Below are 17605 nucleotides of genomic sequence, written 5' to 3' on the forward strand. Positions count from 1 at the left end.
GAAAATGGCTTATAATAATGTTATGCAAGAATCAGCCTATCTAGGAAACTGTAAGTCGGGTTTACATTTTACCCTTCTGAAGTGAGGAGGAAAACTGGTGACTATGGTAGATGAATAAAATCTCATTGAGTCCAAGTGGAGATTGTTCGCGTCTTAAGACTGTTGAGTTCGCACAGCCACAAGCGTCTTCAGCACTCGTTATATCTGCTGTGCAGTGGAGCTTAGTAGAAGCACATGTTCATCATTCTATTTCCTTCTATTTATTCGCCCTCATGCCTATTAGAAGTCTGTTTTGTTTGCCTGAAATAGTAGTCCAGCTGCATTACTGTGTGCTTTGACTATATTCTCTGTTGTATTTTATTATTCTCGGGCAGTCTGACTGTTAGGCATTTTCATTCTCTTTGGACTTCAGTTCTTTTATCCTTATGTTCTCCTACAGGACACTGATGGTTAATTTTCTGTGTTGTACCAAATAGTGGTGTTATGGGTTCTGCAAACAAAGGAACAGAGCTGATATTTTGATACTCGATTTATGTACAATTTGTTTGTCCTTGCAGTTGTGCTTGCGAGTGGCTTTGCTGCAATGCCACTTAAGATATTCACAGTGTGTGTGAATGGGGCTTTTTTCTTATTACTAAGTTGCCTTAGAAATAGAATCTTAGGACATGGCATAAAACTCATCAAAATGAAAGTCCATAGATTACGAATACTTTTGGTAGATGGCATCTTTGCAGGTATGATGAATTGCATAATGTCTTAGATGCATTTCAGTTTTTAGGTGTTGGCTTTTTAACAGCAACGTGAAATATGCTTGAGAATCACTTTAGTTTCTCTAATAGGATGTATCTAGGTCTCGTGGGACGCTTGCTTGAATAGTGAATGAAACCCAGGCTGCTTCAGTGGCTTAAAGGCTTTAGCCATTCCCAAGCTACTTCTGTGTTTCAGTCTAAATTGGGGTCACTTCTTTCTCTTGGTCTCTTTTCCTCTGCAGGTACAAAGTAATTTGTGTCCCTCATTCTGCTAGATTACAGTGGAAATACTACAGGGACATCCAAATTAGGCTTGAAATGAAACAAAATAAAAAAAACCCCCTTACTTTAATGCACCTATTTTTCAGTCAATATAGCAAAGTGCAATGAGATCAAGGTGCTAGCTACTTCTACAGATGCCGAAGGCTCCGGCTCTTGCTCAGCAGTGAGACTGGAGTCGTGTGTTCAGCTTAAATCTAGTGCAGGGACAAGCCGTGGATGAGGTTTTTAACCAATCATTCACATAACACGTTTATAAACACCAAAGTTAATATTTTACCTTACGCCCGGCTGTTTACTTTTTCCCATGGAGTTTGTTCTTTCTGTGGAACAAGGTCCTTATCTTTGCAAGAACTGTTGTTACTCTTTTTTTGTTGTTGCTAGGCTGTATTAAACATCCTCTCTACATGGTTCACTGTTTCACCTGTCTTACTTTTTTCTTCCTTTAGTTAGTATTTCTGCAACCACTTTTTCTTCTGCATTGCAAAGAGTGTTCCGCCTTTTTTTTTTTTTTAATGCTCACAAAGGATATTGGAAGGTCCATTTAAAAGTCTGTGGAAAATTTATTCCTTGGAGTCTTTCATTCACACTTTATATTTTCTTTCATAAGTATTCTCTTTTCTCTTTCCTTAATTGGAAAGTTGCTGTGTGGCTTTCATACCCAAGTTTGCAACTATCTGCCATTGCTGTATGCAGATATGTTAAAATAAATGTAGATGAAGAGTGCACAGACAGGTGTGTATGTTTCTATGCATCTTATAATCGTACAAGCTATGTGATGTGCAAATGAGACTCTTGGCCACCATAAGCATTAAACCAATTATTTCCACTTGCTTTCCTTTGAATGCCTCTTTATGCATTGACCAACTTCAAACAAAATGTTTCCATTCAAGGAAATACATGCTACTTGCATTTTTGCCTATCGATTCATTGTTGTCTTTCCTGCAGTAGAAAAAGTTAGCATTGGTACTAGCTTTCAAAATACTTATACCTTTGGCCCTTTAAATTATCATAAAATCGCCTAGGTTGGAAGGGGCCTTTCAGATCACACTAAATAATAAGCTTCTCCTCACTCTCCATAACTTTGCTGTGCTCTTGCTCTCTTCTGTGGAAACGACCTGAAAATACCTCACTGGTTAAACTGTTCCCTTTGGAGGTGCTGAGTCTGTTTGTAAAACTGTGTTTGAGAACTTTTGAATGGATCCATTACTACATACATTGCATCAGGTAGTTAAAAACATCAACTTGATTTTAGTTGCCAATATGGCACGGTCAATGTATATGTGGTGTATTGAGAGTGGAAGAGGTATTACTTAGCAGGTTCTGTCTTACATGGGTGTAGGCTTAACTGCTGTTATATATTCATTGTACTAAACCCACAGTCTGTAGAGCTTTAAGAAAAAAAAAAAAAGGTAGTAGAGAAAAAGAAACAGGAACAAAATGAATCCTTGGCTAAGAGATCTCCAGTTCAAATACATTCAGGTACAGATTTAGTTCCTGCAGTCCGATCTCTAAGCCAGTATACTTGCTGCTGATCAGCCTAGGCAAAATGCAGCCTGTGAAGTTATACAAGTAAAACTTCTCTCATTTCACGGAAAGAATATTTTAATAAATTCCTCTTGATTCTGTTTTTCTTCACGAAGGATATGTAATGAAGCTTTCATCCACTGCCTCACTGAAGTCTACATGTAATTTCAAATAGTCAGGGTGCTCCAGTTAAGTATATTGTGCAAGTAGAAAGGAGAAATTCATAGAATCATAGAATGGTTAGATTTGGAAGGGACCTTAAAGGTCATCTAGTTCCAACCCCCTTTATCAGAATCATAAAAACGTGATGGCTGAACCATCACAACAGTAAAGCAAGATCTGTAGTAAGCCTTTCTCTATTCACACAAAGACCTTGCTTTTTACATGACTGCAAGCAAGATTAATTTTACTTGAGCTAGGTCTTTTGAAACAGAGTTATAGATCTGAGCCATTTAATGATGATGCTCTTGAAACTTGTGTGTGCCTACTGATGAACATAGAGATCGTATTTTTTTTCTTATAGTCCAAATACCATTTTGTTTGCATTGTAGATTCAGGCTAGAAGACCTACCTCTTTGGTCTGTCATCATCTAATTATATCCAACTACATTGCTTCCTTTTTGTGGGGTTGGGCAGAGTGCTTTTGAGATTAGCTTTTCTTGTGTAAACAGGAACAGAATAACTAGGGATACAAGGGAAACATTACAAAATAATCTCCTGCTCTTCTTTCCTGGAAGTCTGCACAGTCTCCTTTGTTGCTCCCCAATTTTGCTGGCTGTACCAAAAAACTTAGCATGTCTCTCAGGATTGTGGGGAATTACACTTTTCTCTATGTGTGTTTGCATGCACACGCGTGTTTTGGCAGCTGCACAATTCATAGTTTTTGTAATTTTCCCTCTTAATGCTGTTTTAAACTGAAAAGAATATTAATTATTTCTCATTTGGGATTGGTTTTGGCTATCAAGTCACTAATATGCCTCTTGATTAGAATTTGTGTAAAATAGTGTTGCAGTTTCCTTGGTAAGGCACTTCTCTATCACCTTACCTAATTAATAAAAAACCCGAACAAACAAAAACACAACAACAACAAAAAAAACTAAAAGAGATTGCAACTATGATGGGAAAAGTTAGATGTAGCAGAATATAAAGAATAAATGCTAAATTACCTAGACTTAAGGTAAACTTTACCAGCACCATTTCACAGTAGCACAGCTAGTTTTCCAAGGATCATTTTTCCACTCCCTTGCTCTGGTCCACATAATTTCAGTGGTTGGTGCTGTTGGTTTAAATAATTGTATACAGAAGTTAGGAACACGAAGTGCTATTTCCTAAGCACAGTTAAGTCATTTTGCTACCTAACCTGTGGAGCTAATGCAATTCAACCTGTTTTTAAACTGCGTATTTCTCCAAAACAGAGGGCCGTCGCGATTGTAAAAACTGGCCTGAGACTAAGGCATGTAGATCTAGGTAGAAGAGCTCCACCAAACTGGAGGTTTACTAGAACTGTAGAGATTTATCCACTGAAAAGTTTCCATTTTAGAGAGGTAACTTGTGTTTTCTTTGATGCTAAACCTGTTAAAGCAGTTTCAGTTGAATACGTTCCCAAAGTCAGTTATAAATGAGTTAATAACAAGGTCTTGCTTTAATGAAGATCACGGAAATAGGATGGAAGCAGATCTACTTAAAGTGGAGTGGGTTTTGTTTTTTTTTTTAATTGCTGACATACACTTCAGTGCTCTTTACTTCTATGGTGTTTCCATTTTTAGACTGAAAAGTAATAATCCTCTCATTTGGAGAACGTTCCTTACAGCTGCATGTTATGAGACAGGTCTCAAGAAATTCTTGGGAATCATTTCATCCCCCAGTCATGGAGTTGTTCAGCCTGGAGAAGAGAAGACTCCAGGGAGACCTTATTGTGGCCTTTCAATACTTAGAGGGGGCTTATAAAAAAGATGGGAATAGACTTTTTAGCAGGATCTGTTGTGATAGGACAAGGTGGGTAATGGCTTTAAATTAAAAGAGGCTAGATTCAGGCTAAATATAAGGAAGACGTTTTTTACAATGAAGGTGGTGAGACACTGGCAGAGGTTGCTCAGAGAGGTGGTAGATGCCCCATCCCTGGAAACATTCAGGGTCAGGTTGGATGGGGCTCTGAGCAACCTGATCTAGTGGAAGAAGTCCCTGCTCATTGCAGGCGAGCTGGACTAGGTGACCTTTAAAGGTCCTTTCCAATCCAGACTGCTCTGTGATTTCAGGTAAAACATGTCTGTATTGATTGCACCCGCTTAAGGACTGCTGAGTTCTCTTCTGTTCTTTGCAATAAACAAAACCTAAAGCTGTCACCCAAGCAGCATTTGTTTAATATTTAAAAATAAATAATAAGTGTTTTTCCACATTTTCATAGAATCACAGAATGACTTGGGTTTGTATTTTTTAACATAAAAGAAGGGGGCTTAATAGCCTTCCAGAAATTTTGAATTTTTTTTTTTTTTAAATACGAAGATTAGACTAAGAAAATGCTTTCAGTGCTCTCAAAGAGATACTTGGTTGTCTTAGGAAAGCATAAAACTATTAATTTCCAATTGTATAAGTTAATGCATCCTGTTTAAGCCTAGAAATAGAAGTAGACAGAACTTGCACAGCAAATCACTACTTTCTTGGATGGTGATTAAAATCCCAGTTGCTCATTTTAAGAATTACTCTGTACAAATTGAATTATTCTCATGAGTTGTAACACTCATAGAGTTCATCTAAGCTTTGGTGTCCTTTTTTTGTAATTGGGTGTATACAGTTCTGAGATGCTGGAAGACTATTATGTGAATTGGTTTTAATAAAATGCTTTAAGTTTTTGCCTTAAACCTGTGTTTCAAGAAGGATGAGAGAAGTTCATTTTGTGACTCACATGTTTTCCCTCTCACTGAAAACAAAACCAACAACAACAAATCGCAGCCTAGCTTCCCAAACTCCCATTTCCGTTTTATGTCCTCCCCCTAAATTCTGTGGCTTCATTTACTTCTGGGAGAAGGGAAGAAAATCCCATTTTACACAGGTAATTTTGGAATAAACACCGTAATGCTGCTTTTGCAGAGGTGAAGCAAGAAAAATTAGTTCTGAGTAACGGAAAAAAAACTCATTCCTTGTTGCATCACGTTCATTATGAAATAAAGGACACTTTAAAAAGAGAACTCGCCTACTGCTTTTACTACAATTTAATGCAACCACAATTTAAATGTAGGATTTTTACTTTGTTATATTTCCCATGTCCTTTTTGTAGCTTGCAGTGAGGAACACTCATTTGTAAGTAACATCTGCTTTGCTGGGTGACCTGTCTCCCATTGATGGCCACGTATTTAAAACTGTATGGAAAGCAACTTCTGTAGGCTAGCAATGTTAAAGCTGAAATTTTACAGAATTTATTATGTATAGCACTTCAGGTCACTCTGCCCTAAGCTCTTTTCAGCAGGGAGGTCCTGATAAGGAAAAGCACTTATGCTGCTGCATTTGAAGGTATATGTGTGTTTAAGCGTCCCGGCAGGAAAATAATGGAGAAAAAGATAATCGGTGAACAAGGATCTTCTAACAGCACGTGGCAGGACAGAGTTGTCTCCACCCAAGATAACCAGGGATGAGTGTACTAGAAACTGAAAATTAATAGGCAATGTCAAGGCAGGATGGCTGTATTTGCCCTTGACAATTGGTAGTGGTCTGGGAACTTCCTGGAGGTCATAGTTCGGGCTTCTGCTTTTAGGACGTGTCCTGCAAGCGTATTGTTCTTCTTTTGTTTCGTATGTCCTATTTATAGAAGTTAAGTAGAGCAAAGCAAGTAACCAAGCGGGATACTGCAAATAATATATAATTGTGCCTAAAAATAGATATTCTAGAGAGAGCAGAACACCTCATGAGCAACAGAAATAACCATTATCAAGCCTGAAGAATTTTTTTAATAGGGAGGAAAATGCTTTGGTCCTTGGAGCCTGGGTAGAACAAAAAATAATAGATTCAAAATTTATCTTAGCTTATAGTTGTGTTTTGACTATTTATGTAGCTAAAATCAACTCCATGGACTTAAGATTACAGTATTCGGATAAAGGTTATGTTTTCAAACTTGTAATATTTGCATAATAGTTGCATTTTTTTGTTGTTGTTTAAGTGCACCTGGAGCATGTTACTTTCTGATGCAGTTTGATTTCAAGAGCTGCACAGTGGTAGCACCATATTGCCTGTAAGCACGTAGATTGACGTCAGATTCACCACAAATTAACATAAGGATACTATTTGAGCTCTTCTAATTACATGTGGTTTAGGAGGGAAATGGTGGTTTCTTTTATCAAATGGATCTGAGTTCAAATATTTCTCTTCTTTTTCTGGTGAGGTTAGATGTAAAGGCACTTGAAGTGGCTAATAGCACACTGTAATTTTCACAAATCACTGTTACTGTCATGATCAGACAGCGTTGTTAATACAGTTTACAGCTGACTTCTGTATAATTGCCAGATTTCAGAGCTGGAAAAAAAATCCTTATTATTTTGCCACAGTCATTTTTGGCTGGTTTTCTTCTCTTTTTGCACTGTAAAGCAAAGATAACTTTCCAACAATGTGTCCCTGCCACCTCCAACTGTTAAATACCTGCCGTTGCTAGGGCTCAACAAGTCCTTTGCCCAGCCTATCTTTATGAAAATATTCTTGCACAAGTCGCAAAATATTAACATTGCTTTAAAAAATATATATTTCGTATATAAAAATGTATGTGGAGCACTTTAAAAAAAAACAACCAAACAACAAAACAAACAAAGACAAAAAAACAAACGAAAATGTTGCTTTTTTGCAAATTCTACCCAGTGGTGCGTAATGCCAAAAAAGATACAGATGGTATCTAGTTCATCAGCAGCCAAGCTGCAGCACAGGTGTTTGGCTCTGCTTTACCTTTTGTAGGTAATCTGAGAAATTGAACAAGAAATCGCATTTGAAACACCTTCCCCCTGTTCCTTTAATGTTCTGCCACTTCTTGTAGACTGTCCTGGAAGCAGAGCAGCTAGCTGAAGGGGGGCGCGGGGGTGTTGTAGGAATGAGTTCAAACTAGTAAGAAGGTTGAGTTCAGTTCAAGATGGAGATTCACCTACTTATTTCTGAATTAACTTTTTTTTTTCCTAAATCAGTTCATGTCTTTCTCCAAATTGGTCATGTTTAAATACAGTTATCAAAAGAAAGATACACTGCCATCTGGCGTCAAAACTGTGTTCACATGAACAAAGGCGTTTGTACAGAAAAAAAATCGAATATGGTCTAACAAGTTCCTAACCTCTGAAGAAGACACTAGACTGTTTAGAATAAAGAGTGTCCACATTGATGAGCCCAGCACCAAAACAATTAAAAAAAAAAAAAAACAAACAAAAAAACACCACCCCAAAAAACCCCCACAGTCGTTTAATTACTGGGAAATTTCAGGCTAGGTGAAGGGACTTGCATGTGAACATACCTACATCTTGTTTCTTTTGTAGGTGGAAGAGGGGGAGATGGTTGCCCTGTTATCACCTTTCCAGACTATCCGGCTTTCAGTGAGATCCCCGAGAAGGAGTTCCAGAATGTCCTGACCTACCTGACGAGCATCCCAAGGTGAGCACCTGTCTAGGAGAAAATACCCTTTTTACCCACAAAGTGATTTTTCACGTTTAGTCACTTACGTGGTAGTGTAAGGGTCAGGCTTGGTATTTAATTAAAGAAAAGGAAAATGCAGCTTATAGTACAGTGTCAATAAGTGTTGATTAGTGACTGCTGCCTAATATAGTTACTAGATGAATTACATAGTGCTATTTATATTTCATCAGAAAATTACTTCCTAGTATGTATGGATGAATATTCCGTGATGGACGTTGTCCTCTTGTTTCTTATCTTGGCTGTATCTTAGAGTGCAACGTTATGTGCTTTAATTGAAAACATGTATAATTTTGGCAGAATAAGCTCATTCCTGGATGCTACTCAAGATGTTACTTGGTGTGAAAAGATACTCCATAGTTACATACAGCGGTTTGTCCTAACGACTTCTGCTCTGTTTTCCTGGTTCAGCTGAATGTACAGCACGGAACGAACAGCAGTAAATTGTGCTGGACCAACCTTTTTCTGTGATGAAATTACTGGATGTGTGAATGAGGGGAAGCTGCACGTGTCTTTTACCTCACCTTAAGCAAGACTTTCAACAAAGTGTCCCCCAGCACCTTGTATACACTTTGAGTTGTTATGACTTGACAGGTGGGCGAGAAACTCTTTGAATCATCAGCCTCAGAGTGCTGGTTAATTTCTCATGCTTCACCTGGAGACAGAGTTCCTCAGGGAACCATATGTATCTGTGCTGCCTGGCATCCTTGGCAAGGGCCTGGAGGAGGAGATGGAGTGCACCCTCATCAAGTTTGTTGATGAGAAATTGGTGGACCAGTCAGTACGCTTGAGGGAAGGACTACCATTCAGAGGAACATAGATGGGTAGGAGGTACGGGCTGACAGGAACCTCATGAAATTCGGCAATGACAAATGCCAGCTCCTGAAATTGGGGTGGACTAGCACCTTGCAAGAGTACAGGCAAGGAGCTAACTGGCTGTGGGGCTGCTCTTCTGAAAAGGACCTGGGAGCGCTGGTGGGCAGTAGGCTAAACGTGAGCTAGCAAGGTACTCCGGCAGCAGTGAAGACTGGCAGCCCTGGGGCTGCACCAGCAGGAGCATGGCCTGGAGCGGGTGACAGCAGCCATCCCCTGGTTGGCTCTCTCCAGACCCCATCTGCAGTGTGGGCCCAGCTCTTTGCTACCATAGGGTGGGGGTTTATGAACTGGCATGAGTCCAGCGGGGCTCCCACAATGGCTGGGCCTGGAGCTGATGTGAGAAGAAGAGACTACAGGAGCCAGGCTTGCTCAGCTAGGGGGGTGGAAAGCTGTGGTGGCCCAACAGCCACTGTCTCCACTGATGGAAGGAACAGCAGGCTCCTGACAGAGATGGGCGCTGAGGGGGGAGAGGCCTGGGGTGGGAATGGGAACAGGGAGGTTCTGACTTGGGTGTAAGGGGAAAAAAAATTGTCACTGGGAGGATAATGAAGCATTGAGACATGCTGCTGAGAGAGGCTATGAAGTGTCTGTCCATGGAGGTTTTTTGACCTGACCATACAAAGCCCTGAACAGCTTGACCTGAATCTAGAGTTGACCATGCTTTGGGCAGGAGGTTGGACTAGAAGCCTCCTGAGATCCCTTAAAACCTGAATGATTGTATCAATCAAGAGATCTCCTTTATGTCTTTCCCAAATTGGGCTATATGGCTCTCCCAGATTGAAAACTCATAGAAACACAGGTTGTGGAACACTGATTAAATGTTGATCTCGAGCTGTATTTCATGTTCTTTTCACTGACAGCGTTCAGTGCAACTCAGCATGGACCACGCTCAATTCATGTTTGGAACTAATCGTGGCAAATATCTCTCATGCGTATGTGTGCTTTTGTTTACTGTACGTGCATGAAGAGAAGTAGTAGTGTTGTTGCAAAGGGCTTTCCTCTGAATTATTTTGTAGCACCTACTCCCTGTGAGGGAATACTGGTTCTATGCAGCACCACTACTGTGACACGTCCTCCTGGTTGTACTTGTTAATGCCTAGTTTATCGGGGAGAGGAGCTGTGAAGCTGACAGCAAGCTTCAGTTTTTTGTTTGTCACTGTGGTGGTTAAACTGTGTGGTGCTAAGCCTCCCTTGGTAGTATCTTTCTTGAATGCTGTTATTACAAATAATTATGTTCTAAATTCACATCTGTTGCTCCTTTTGAAAGTCCTTGGTGGTACGCTTCATGGTGGCCATTGAACTTCTGCACAGAGTGGGGTTTACGTGAGAAATTCTGATCAGAACAAACAGCATGTGGTGCAGGGGAGGGAGCACTGAGCACATCCCGGAGCATCGCTTTGGCAGGAGCACGTTTTTACTGATTAAAAGTCTGGGAGCAGATTTTCTGGAGATGTTTTCAGTTTGTTTCCCCGCCCTCCCACAACGGCTCTGTGCGTATTGAGGCAGAAGTGGCCATTGAGTCTGGCTGTTCTTGTAGGATTTTCTTGTTTCTTTAATTTCTAATTATTTAGAAAGAGATCGCTGTTCTGTATAAACCCAGCTTGGCTAGATGTGAAAAGTAAGGTATTAACTATTGTGAATATAACAATATTTTAGGTATTAGGGTGATACCATTTCATTTTCAACCTTGTAAAAATAATGCCGTTGTTAAGATAGTGATAGAACTGGGACCTTTTTGTGCCTGAGAATTGCTATAATCTCAAAGGGCTAAAGACACCTTCGCTAGGGGTGTTACGAGCTTACTGTGTAAAATTGTGTTTATGAGCCCTTGTGCAGGTCTATAGGCATAACAGACTGCAGAAATGCCACTAGCTGGATGTCAGCATACATGCCCTTATAAAATATGTTTTGTTAATGATAAATTATTGACTGCCTATACCCCAAAGATGGGCAGTATTTTTCTTTGAATTGTGATATTTCTAGTGCTGTTAAAAGTGTCATGAGGTAGAATTTTTGCTGTTAACTTAATTTTTGAGGGCTGAAATTTCAAAGACTGCTTTGGATGCTTTGGAAACTGCTTTTGAGGGAAGTGGAGGCAGTTATTTATTTATTTATTTTGTAAGTTTATTAAAGAGGCCTAAGGAGTACTGATTTACAGGAAGGATAAGAATGCAGCCTTCAGCTTTTATGCATGGATTGCTCTCCAGATCAGTGTCATTTAGCTTATAAAATAATATAACTTGTGTTTTTCAGCTGTTCTGGCTGACTGAGGGGGAATGGACTTTTCTGTGAAAAGCCCTGTAGAGCATGGACATGTCTGGAGCCACAACAGTTCCTCAGAAAACTACTTGTGCTGCTTGGCCCTGTACAAGATCCTGATCACAGCAAGGGCTTGGCAGGAATAACTCAAAGCTCATTGTCTGACTGCTTGCAGTCGCACGTTAAGGGAAATGATATTTCATGGGAATGACAGTGAGGAGCTACTAAGAACCTCATAAGAAAGGACCTTTCTATGCTCTGCAGTAGAGTTCACCCAATAAAATATTTACTGGTGTAGTAAATCTTAGCAGCGGCCTCAGGTTTTCAAGATTTGTTCCCAAGTGAAAGAAGTAGTTTTGGAAACAAGGCTAGCTTAGGACTTTGTTGAAAGTGGAAAAACTGAAACGTCTTAACCTACCTTTATTATTCCCTCTAATTTTATAGGTAAACTTGACCTTGACCACTCATATTATTTTCTTGTTCTATACTATCTAAACACTGGGTTTCAGAAGCCTTTTCTGTGTAAACTTTCTCTTGTCTTTTTCATAGTGAACTTTAATCCTCAAGAGTTAATTCCCTCATGGGGCGCCTTGCCTTTAGGAATGGAACTGTTACAATTTGCATGTTACCATCTTAGATGACCATGGAGTAGAACAGTGCAAATAGCAGAGCTATAAGCTTGTGCTTAGGTGTGTAAATGCCTGATACATGATGACATTAAGAAAGGAGACGGTGGAAAGGGAATACCTCATGTCAATTTAAGATACTCAGTTAACCCTGGTGCAACTGTATATAATTAAGCAGAGAGCTGAACCATCTTTTTCAGGTGGGTGTTGTTAATATTTCAAGGTAAATTCATGTTCTGTATACAGCTGGATAAAATGCAAGGTCTAATGTATAGTTTGTAATAATCTCAAAATATTCAGTAAAGGTTGTTGACGTAGTGTGTGACAGCAGTTGTGTACCCTGTGTACTTCAAGATTGCTGCTGTATCAGGAAAAAATGATGGATTAAGGATGAGTGCTATAGACAATGGAGGGTTACAGGTAGTTCTTTTATAACTGCTGTTTTGGTAATGAGATGTACGTTGTAAAGGTATACATGTAATACTTCTGAAACAGGTTTTTCCTTTTAGCAGCTAGTATTTTTTTTTATTATTATTGAAGTACAAGATAAAGTTTTATTTAAAAGGTGGGGATTCTCTTAGAAAATTTTTTTTCTTAGGTCAAGTGATTTTTGATTTTATATATATAGTACCCAAGATGAAAGAAGAAAAATCCATGGCAGCATGTAATGTACTGAAGTCAGTACTTTCTAGGAAGACTATTTTAACTAAAATGTTGAATTGCTACAAATACTTTACATATAAATATTGATCCCCATGAATTAATAGTTCTTATTGATGGAGTTGCTGAATAAAGTCATATCTGTAGATAAGTGTCTGTAAGAGGTGAACTCTTTAAATTCAACTGGGTTTCAGCAGAGGACAGTAAGCCAAATCTTGCCCTTATTTGAGATGCTTTGAGGGTATTTTATAGTGTCCATGTAACTAGTCTGATTCTCCTTTTGCAGAGAAGAATGTCTCCTAATGCTTCACTGTGTGAGTCCTTTGGGGACTGCTGCTGAGCTGGGTGGGAAAAGGAGGTCACGCAGAACAAGGTTGTCTCACCTCTTAGCTGAGTAAAAAACTGGACACTTTCCATACACAGTGTCCGTCATTCTTATTGCAAAGTAGGAGAGGCGCCTGTGGGATGTACCTTTTACATCCCACATATACAAAGGGTGGAGGAAGAATATTCCATTTAGGTTTGCAATAGGTTCCTGAAAAAGCTGCCAACTGTAACCTTAAGAAGTCATCTCAGGGCATTCAGTATTCTCTTCTTTTTTTCCTTTGTTTTGAAAGTATTTTTTCCTCTTTCTAGTTATCCTAGTAAATAGACTTTTAAGATTTGCGATCTTGCAACACTTGCAAAGGCAAGTGTTATTCATACTTACCTCTATCCATCATAGCTGTCTCTCTAAACATATTTTATTAACTTAAGTGTGTACACATCTTTGGAATATGTATTTACCACATGTGGGGTGTAGCATGAGAACTTGATCCCAAAGAAATTAATAAATAATTGCAGGGGTTAATACAAACAAACAAAAAAAGACAGGATTTTTCAACATATGGTTTTGCTTCTGGTTAATTAGCAGTTTCTACTTCAATCAGAAAAAAATATGCTGTACAAGAGAACAAAAGGATATAGTTCTAATGCTTTTCTTTGTTGCTCATGTAGGTTCATCTTTGAACAATGAAAGCAAGCTAAAATTCTTGTGGTCACAATAGACTGGGAAATTAATATTTTAAATGTGTAACAGTCTTAAATACAAAGTTCCTTTCAAGAGAAATAACAGATAGCGTAGATTAGAAAATTCAGAATAGGTTTTGATGGCCAGTTTGAGTCCCAACACTGCTGATTAAACACAGTACTCAGGCCTTTTCTACTTACCCTCTATTCAGAAAGAGCGTTGTACAGCCTCTCTTTGTAATGCCTTTCTGTCCTACTGCATGATCTGGAGCATATCTCAGGTTAACTTGTCGTGTTCGGCAATTTCCTGTTTTGAAAGCCGTCCCTGTCAGTTTCCTGCCCAGGAGAACGTCCCCTTCTTTCAGATCCCGATGGTTTACAAATGCTTGAACACCACGTGGACTTCTAAGAAATCCTGTTGTTTGTGCTCCCGTCTGGTGTTGGAAACTGGGGAGCCATCCTGTCCAAGTAATAAAACAGAACAAGATGACCTCTGAAAGTGCCGATGTCCAACAGTTTGAAAGCTCAGTTTTTAGGGTTTGCTACGCTTCAGGTAGACCCCTCCTTGTTAACTACACCAGCTGCCCACTGTTTGGGATAACACTGTAAAAATGAAAAAGAAACATCTGTGCTAGGCCTTCCAGTGGGTTCAGATCTGAGAAGACTTCCCTAGTGTGGGCACAGCAAAGCATGACAGGGTGGATTTAAATAGCGACCAGAAGAACGTGGCACAGCACGGCATGGGTGTCGCTGGAGCTCACAAACCTTCTCAGCGCAAGGGGCACTGGAGAGCACAGAGCTTGGCCAGTCTCCTCGGCATAAACCCACCACTGTGTTCTAGAAGCGGGGGCAGCCGTGTTGGGGTAACGCTACGTTTGGAGCTGGTAAGTCCCTCAGAGTCCAGGCTGACCTTGTGAAGAGCCAGCCTGGGAGGGTAACCACACGTGTTTCCTCATTTACCTGCAAACTAAACAAGCGCCCCACCACTAGCTAAGAGTTAACTACTTCTATTATAGAGTGCCAGGGATGAACGTTACCACATAATGGGTAAGAAGTGCCAAAAAACAGACGCCCTGACAGTTTGCACTGACACGCTGAGCAACAGCTTTGCAGCTTCGGAGTTTATTCCTGTCAGCTGTGCTTCATTTCCATGCTCTCCTCTTTGTCGGATTACAATCCAGGCCAAAGATGTGGAACCTGTACCCTGCTGTTACCTTGGCAGCCCTTCAAATTCATCAGTGAGAACATCCCAGGACTTCCAGCAAAATCTGTCATGCTGTGTGTGCCCTTCCTTTCTCAGAGCACAGCTGCCAAACAGTTGTAAAAGCCATATGTTTCTGTAAGCAGAAAGGAAATGTAAAGGTTTACATTTGAAGTAAGAGCATTGCATCTTAAAGTTAAGTAGTAGTTTGAAGCTGTTGTGTCAGATACTTAGTCTGACAAGATTAGGTCAAAGCTCAACACATTACTTAAAGTCTGAAGTTTTGCTGGGTTTGGAACAACTTATGCTTGTTTTGATGTCCACTTTGTGAATGCCTTAAACTTGTTTTAAAGCTCAGCCCTGTACAGGCAAAACCTTTCTAGTCTGTAAATCCCACTTATACTGACAAAGCGTAGAGGATTTGAATAGTACATAGGCTCTGTATGCATGACCTATGCTGTCCAGTGGTAAATTTAATCTGCGAAGGAGACAAGGTAAATTGACTGAGCACTGTAAAATTGTGAAAGTTAATTACTAAAATGCCAGACCTCATGCAGGAGCTTTCATTAGTCCAGTCTTAAGTTCAGAGTATTTAACACCCTATTTAAGTATGAACTCGCCTTTCTAAAACACAACATGCAGCATTGTGGATAAAGTTGCACCAATACATTGTGCAGGGGCATCAGTGGTTGTTGAAGTATACTGGAAATATGTGTAATTCCAATATCATAGTTATGAATTGATGAAAAAATGCTTTTACGCAGTCTGACTTACTAGACCTAAAGAGACGATCATGCAGGCTTTCTGTTGCTCATATTACTCGAGCTTAACCAATGTGGAGCCCTTTTGCCTTAATTGACGTATTTATCCTTAATTGTCCCTCACGGATAACGTGGCCTACTTCAGCCATCTCTAGTTAAGTCTAAATGAGTCCTCAAAGTTGTTGTCTTTCTTCAAACAGTCCTCTCAAAAGGTCTGAGTGACCTGAAGAAATTACACTGCTTTTTCCATTTAGAAAATTAAAACTCTTCCTTAAAGAAACTTATTTTAATTAATTTTGCATGCTAAACGAGGATCTGTTAAGCAATAACTTTGTCTTTTAATGATTATTTCCATTACCGGCAGAAGTGCATCAAAGCTGTTCTGATTTTAGTCTGTGGGGTTCCTTGTTGGGGTAAAGCTTGCTAAATTACCGTAGAAGAAGGCTGATGGATACCACAGAAAGGAAATCAGTGCATGTGGTACAAGCACATATCCAGGCCCAGGCACATGATGATGCCTGGACGCTTCAATTCTTATTTTTAGCGCTAGCTACATTCCCTCAGCTTCCCCCTAACAAGCTTTTTGGAGCAGAAGGAATGTCAGCATATATGATGGAATATCGCCAGCATTACTGTACTTCAATCAGTTGTGCTTGTTTTAAGGAGGAATTGGCTTGAAAGTGGGAGAGAGGGCTGATTTGAGGATCTAGAGTAGCATAGGAGATAAAGAGGCGCTATAAGGGACCTATCGAGGCAGATACTGATGCCCATATCTCTGAAGCTGAGTCGGGAGCGGGGGGGGGGAAATTGTGACCGTGTATGCTATATAAATTGGCATAAATGATTTAAACAAACTGTGTACCAGTGCTGCTTATTTGGCTGAGGAACACAAGCAGTGCTTGAGACAGAAGTGCCTCAAGTAAATGTGTTTGGATTTCTATCTCACAATTTCAAGGGACTTACTGCTGTGCAGGACCTTTGGGTTGCCTTTGAGGCGGAGGCTCGAGAGCATCTCTCCTGGTTGACAGTGAGTTGTCAGTCGCCTCATCGACACTACGTCTCTGATAGCAGCCCCTCTTCCTTGCAGGCGGGTTCTTGCTTTGCGGGCAGATGCAGTGAGGTGTTGCTGTCACAGTCCTGCGGTGACTGAAGGTTTTTCAGATCAGGGGTAGGTCTGGATGTAACCATGCGTGGCTTTCTGGGCTACGGTCGTTGTGAAGTTTGGATGAGGCTTCCAAAGTTTTGAATTATTTATCAGCCCCTTAGACAAAGCTCTTTGAAGTTACTTTCATTATTTTGTCTCCTGTTTATGTGGTCTTAAGATCCCCTGTCACTGACACAACATCATGTATAATTATCTTGCCTACGCTTATAAAGCTTCAAAACACGTTTTCATGGTGTCGCTCTTCCAGATTGTATGATTCTGCTCATCTCTTCTGCCTCATGAGCAAATTGTAACAGCTCGCCTATCATGGTTTTTATTTATGCCACCTCCCAACCCAACATTCATCTAAATTCTTCTTTGCCTGCTTGCTGTGAGATCCTAAAATACAATTCTGTGTATCTGATGATTCCTCAATCCTGAGAAAATTAAAATACAGTATGAGTGTTTTCAGAGGTACCTGGGTCATGAACTAATAACAGCTGAGACCAAAAGTAAGTGTAATAGGAAAGGGGAGAGATAAGGTTTTCATCAGTCCTACACTGGATAAGATTTAGGAGAGTGGAATGTGGAGAAGGAAGAAAAAAAAGTGCATAGTGGAGGGAAATGCATCTAATTTCTTACCTGAATCTTGTCTAATGATGAAACATTAACAGGTTCAGCTCCAACACAAAAGCTCAGATTTTCTTCATTTCCTGTGCAGCTTCATCGGTTTCTCTGAAGGGAAGGCAGTAACTATCAAAACCAAAGTAAAGAGAATGTACAAATGCTGTGGTTTGAATGTGCATTTAAAAATCCATCTATTCACAGAATTCCAGTGTAGAATGAAAAAGATCATAGAATAG

General features: G+C 39.9%; 1 protein-coding gene across 8 annotated transcripts in view; it reads left to right on the forward strand.

Moving 5' to 3' along the window:
• MCF2L (MCF.2 cell line derived transforming sequence like) overlaps positions 1 to 17605 on the forward strand; it is a 170070-nt gene that overhangs the window by 99605 nt on the left and 52860 nt on the right. For all 8 annotated transcript variants that reach the window (XM_054191203.1, XM_054191279.1, XM_054191252.1 and 5 more), the window contains one exon: positions 8054 to 8168. In XM_054191203.1, the coding sequence (XP_054047178.1) occupies positions 8054 to 8168 (115 nt within the window). The remainder of the gene's footprint in view (positions 1 to 8053; positions 8169 to 17605) is intronic.

This window comes from Rissa tridactyla, chromosome 1 (assembly GCF_028500815.1).
Source record: "Rissa tridactyla isolate bRisTri1 chromosome 1, bRisTri1.patW.cur.20221130, whole genome shotgun sequence".
NCBI classification, from domain to species: Eukaryota; Metazoa; Chordata; class Aves; order Charadriiformes; family Laridae; genus Rissa; species Rissa tridactyla.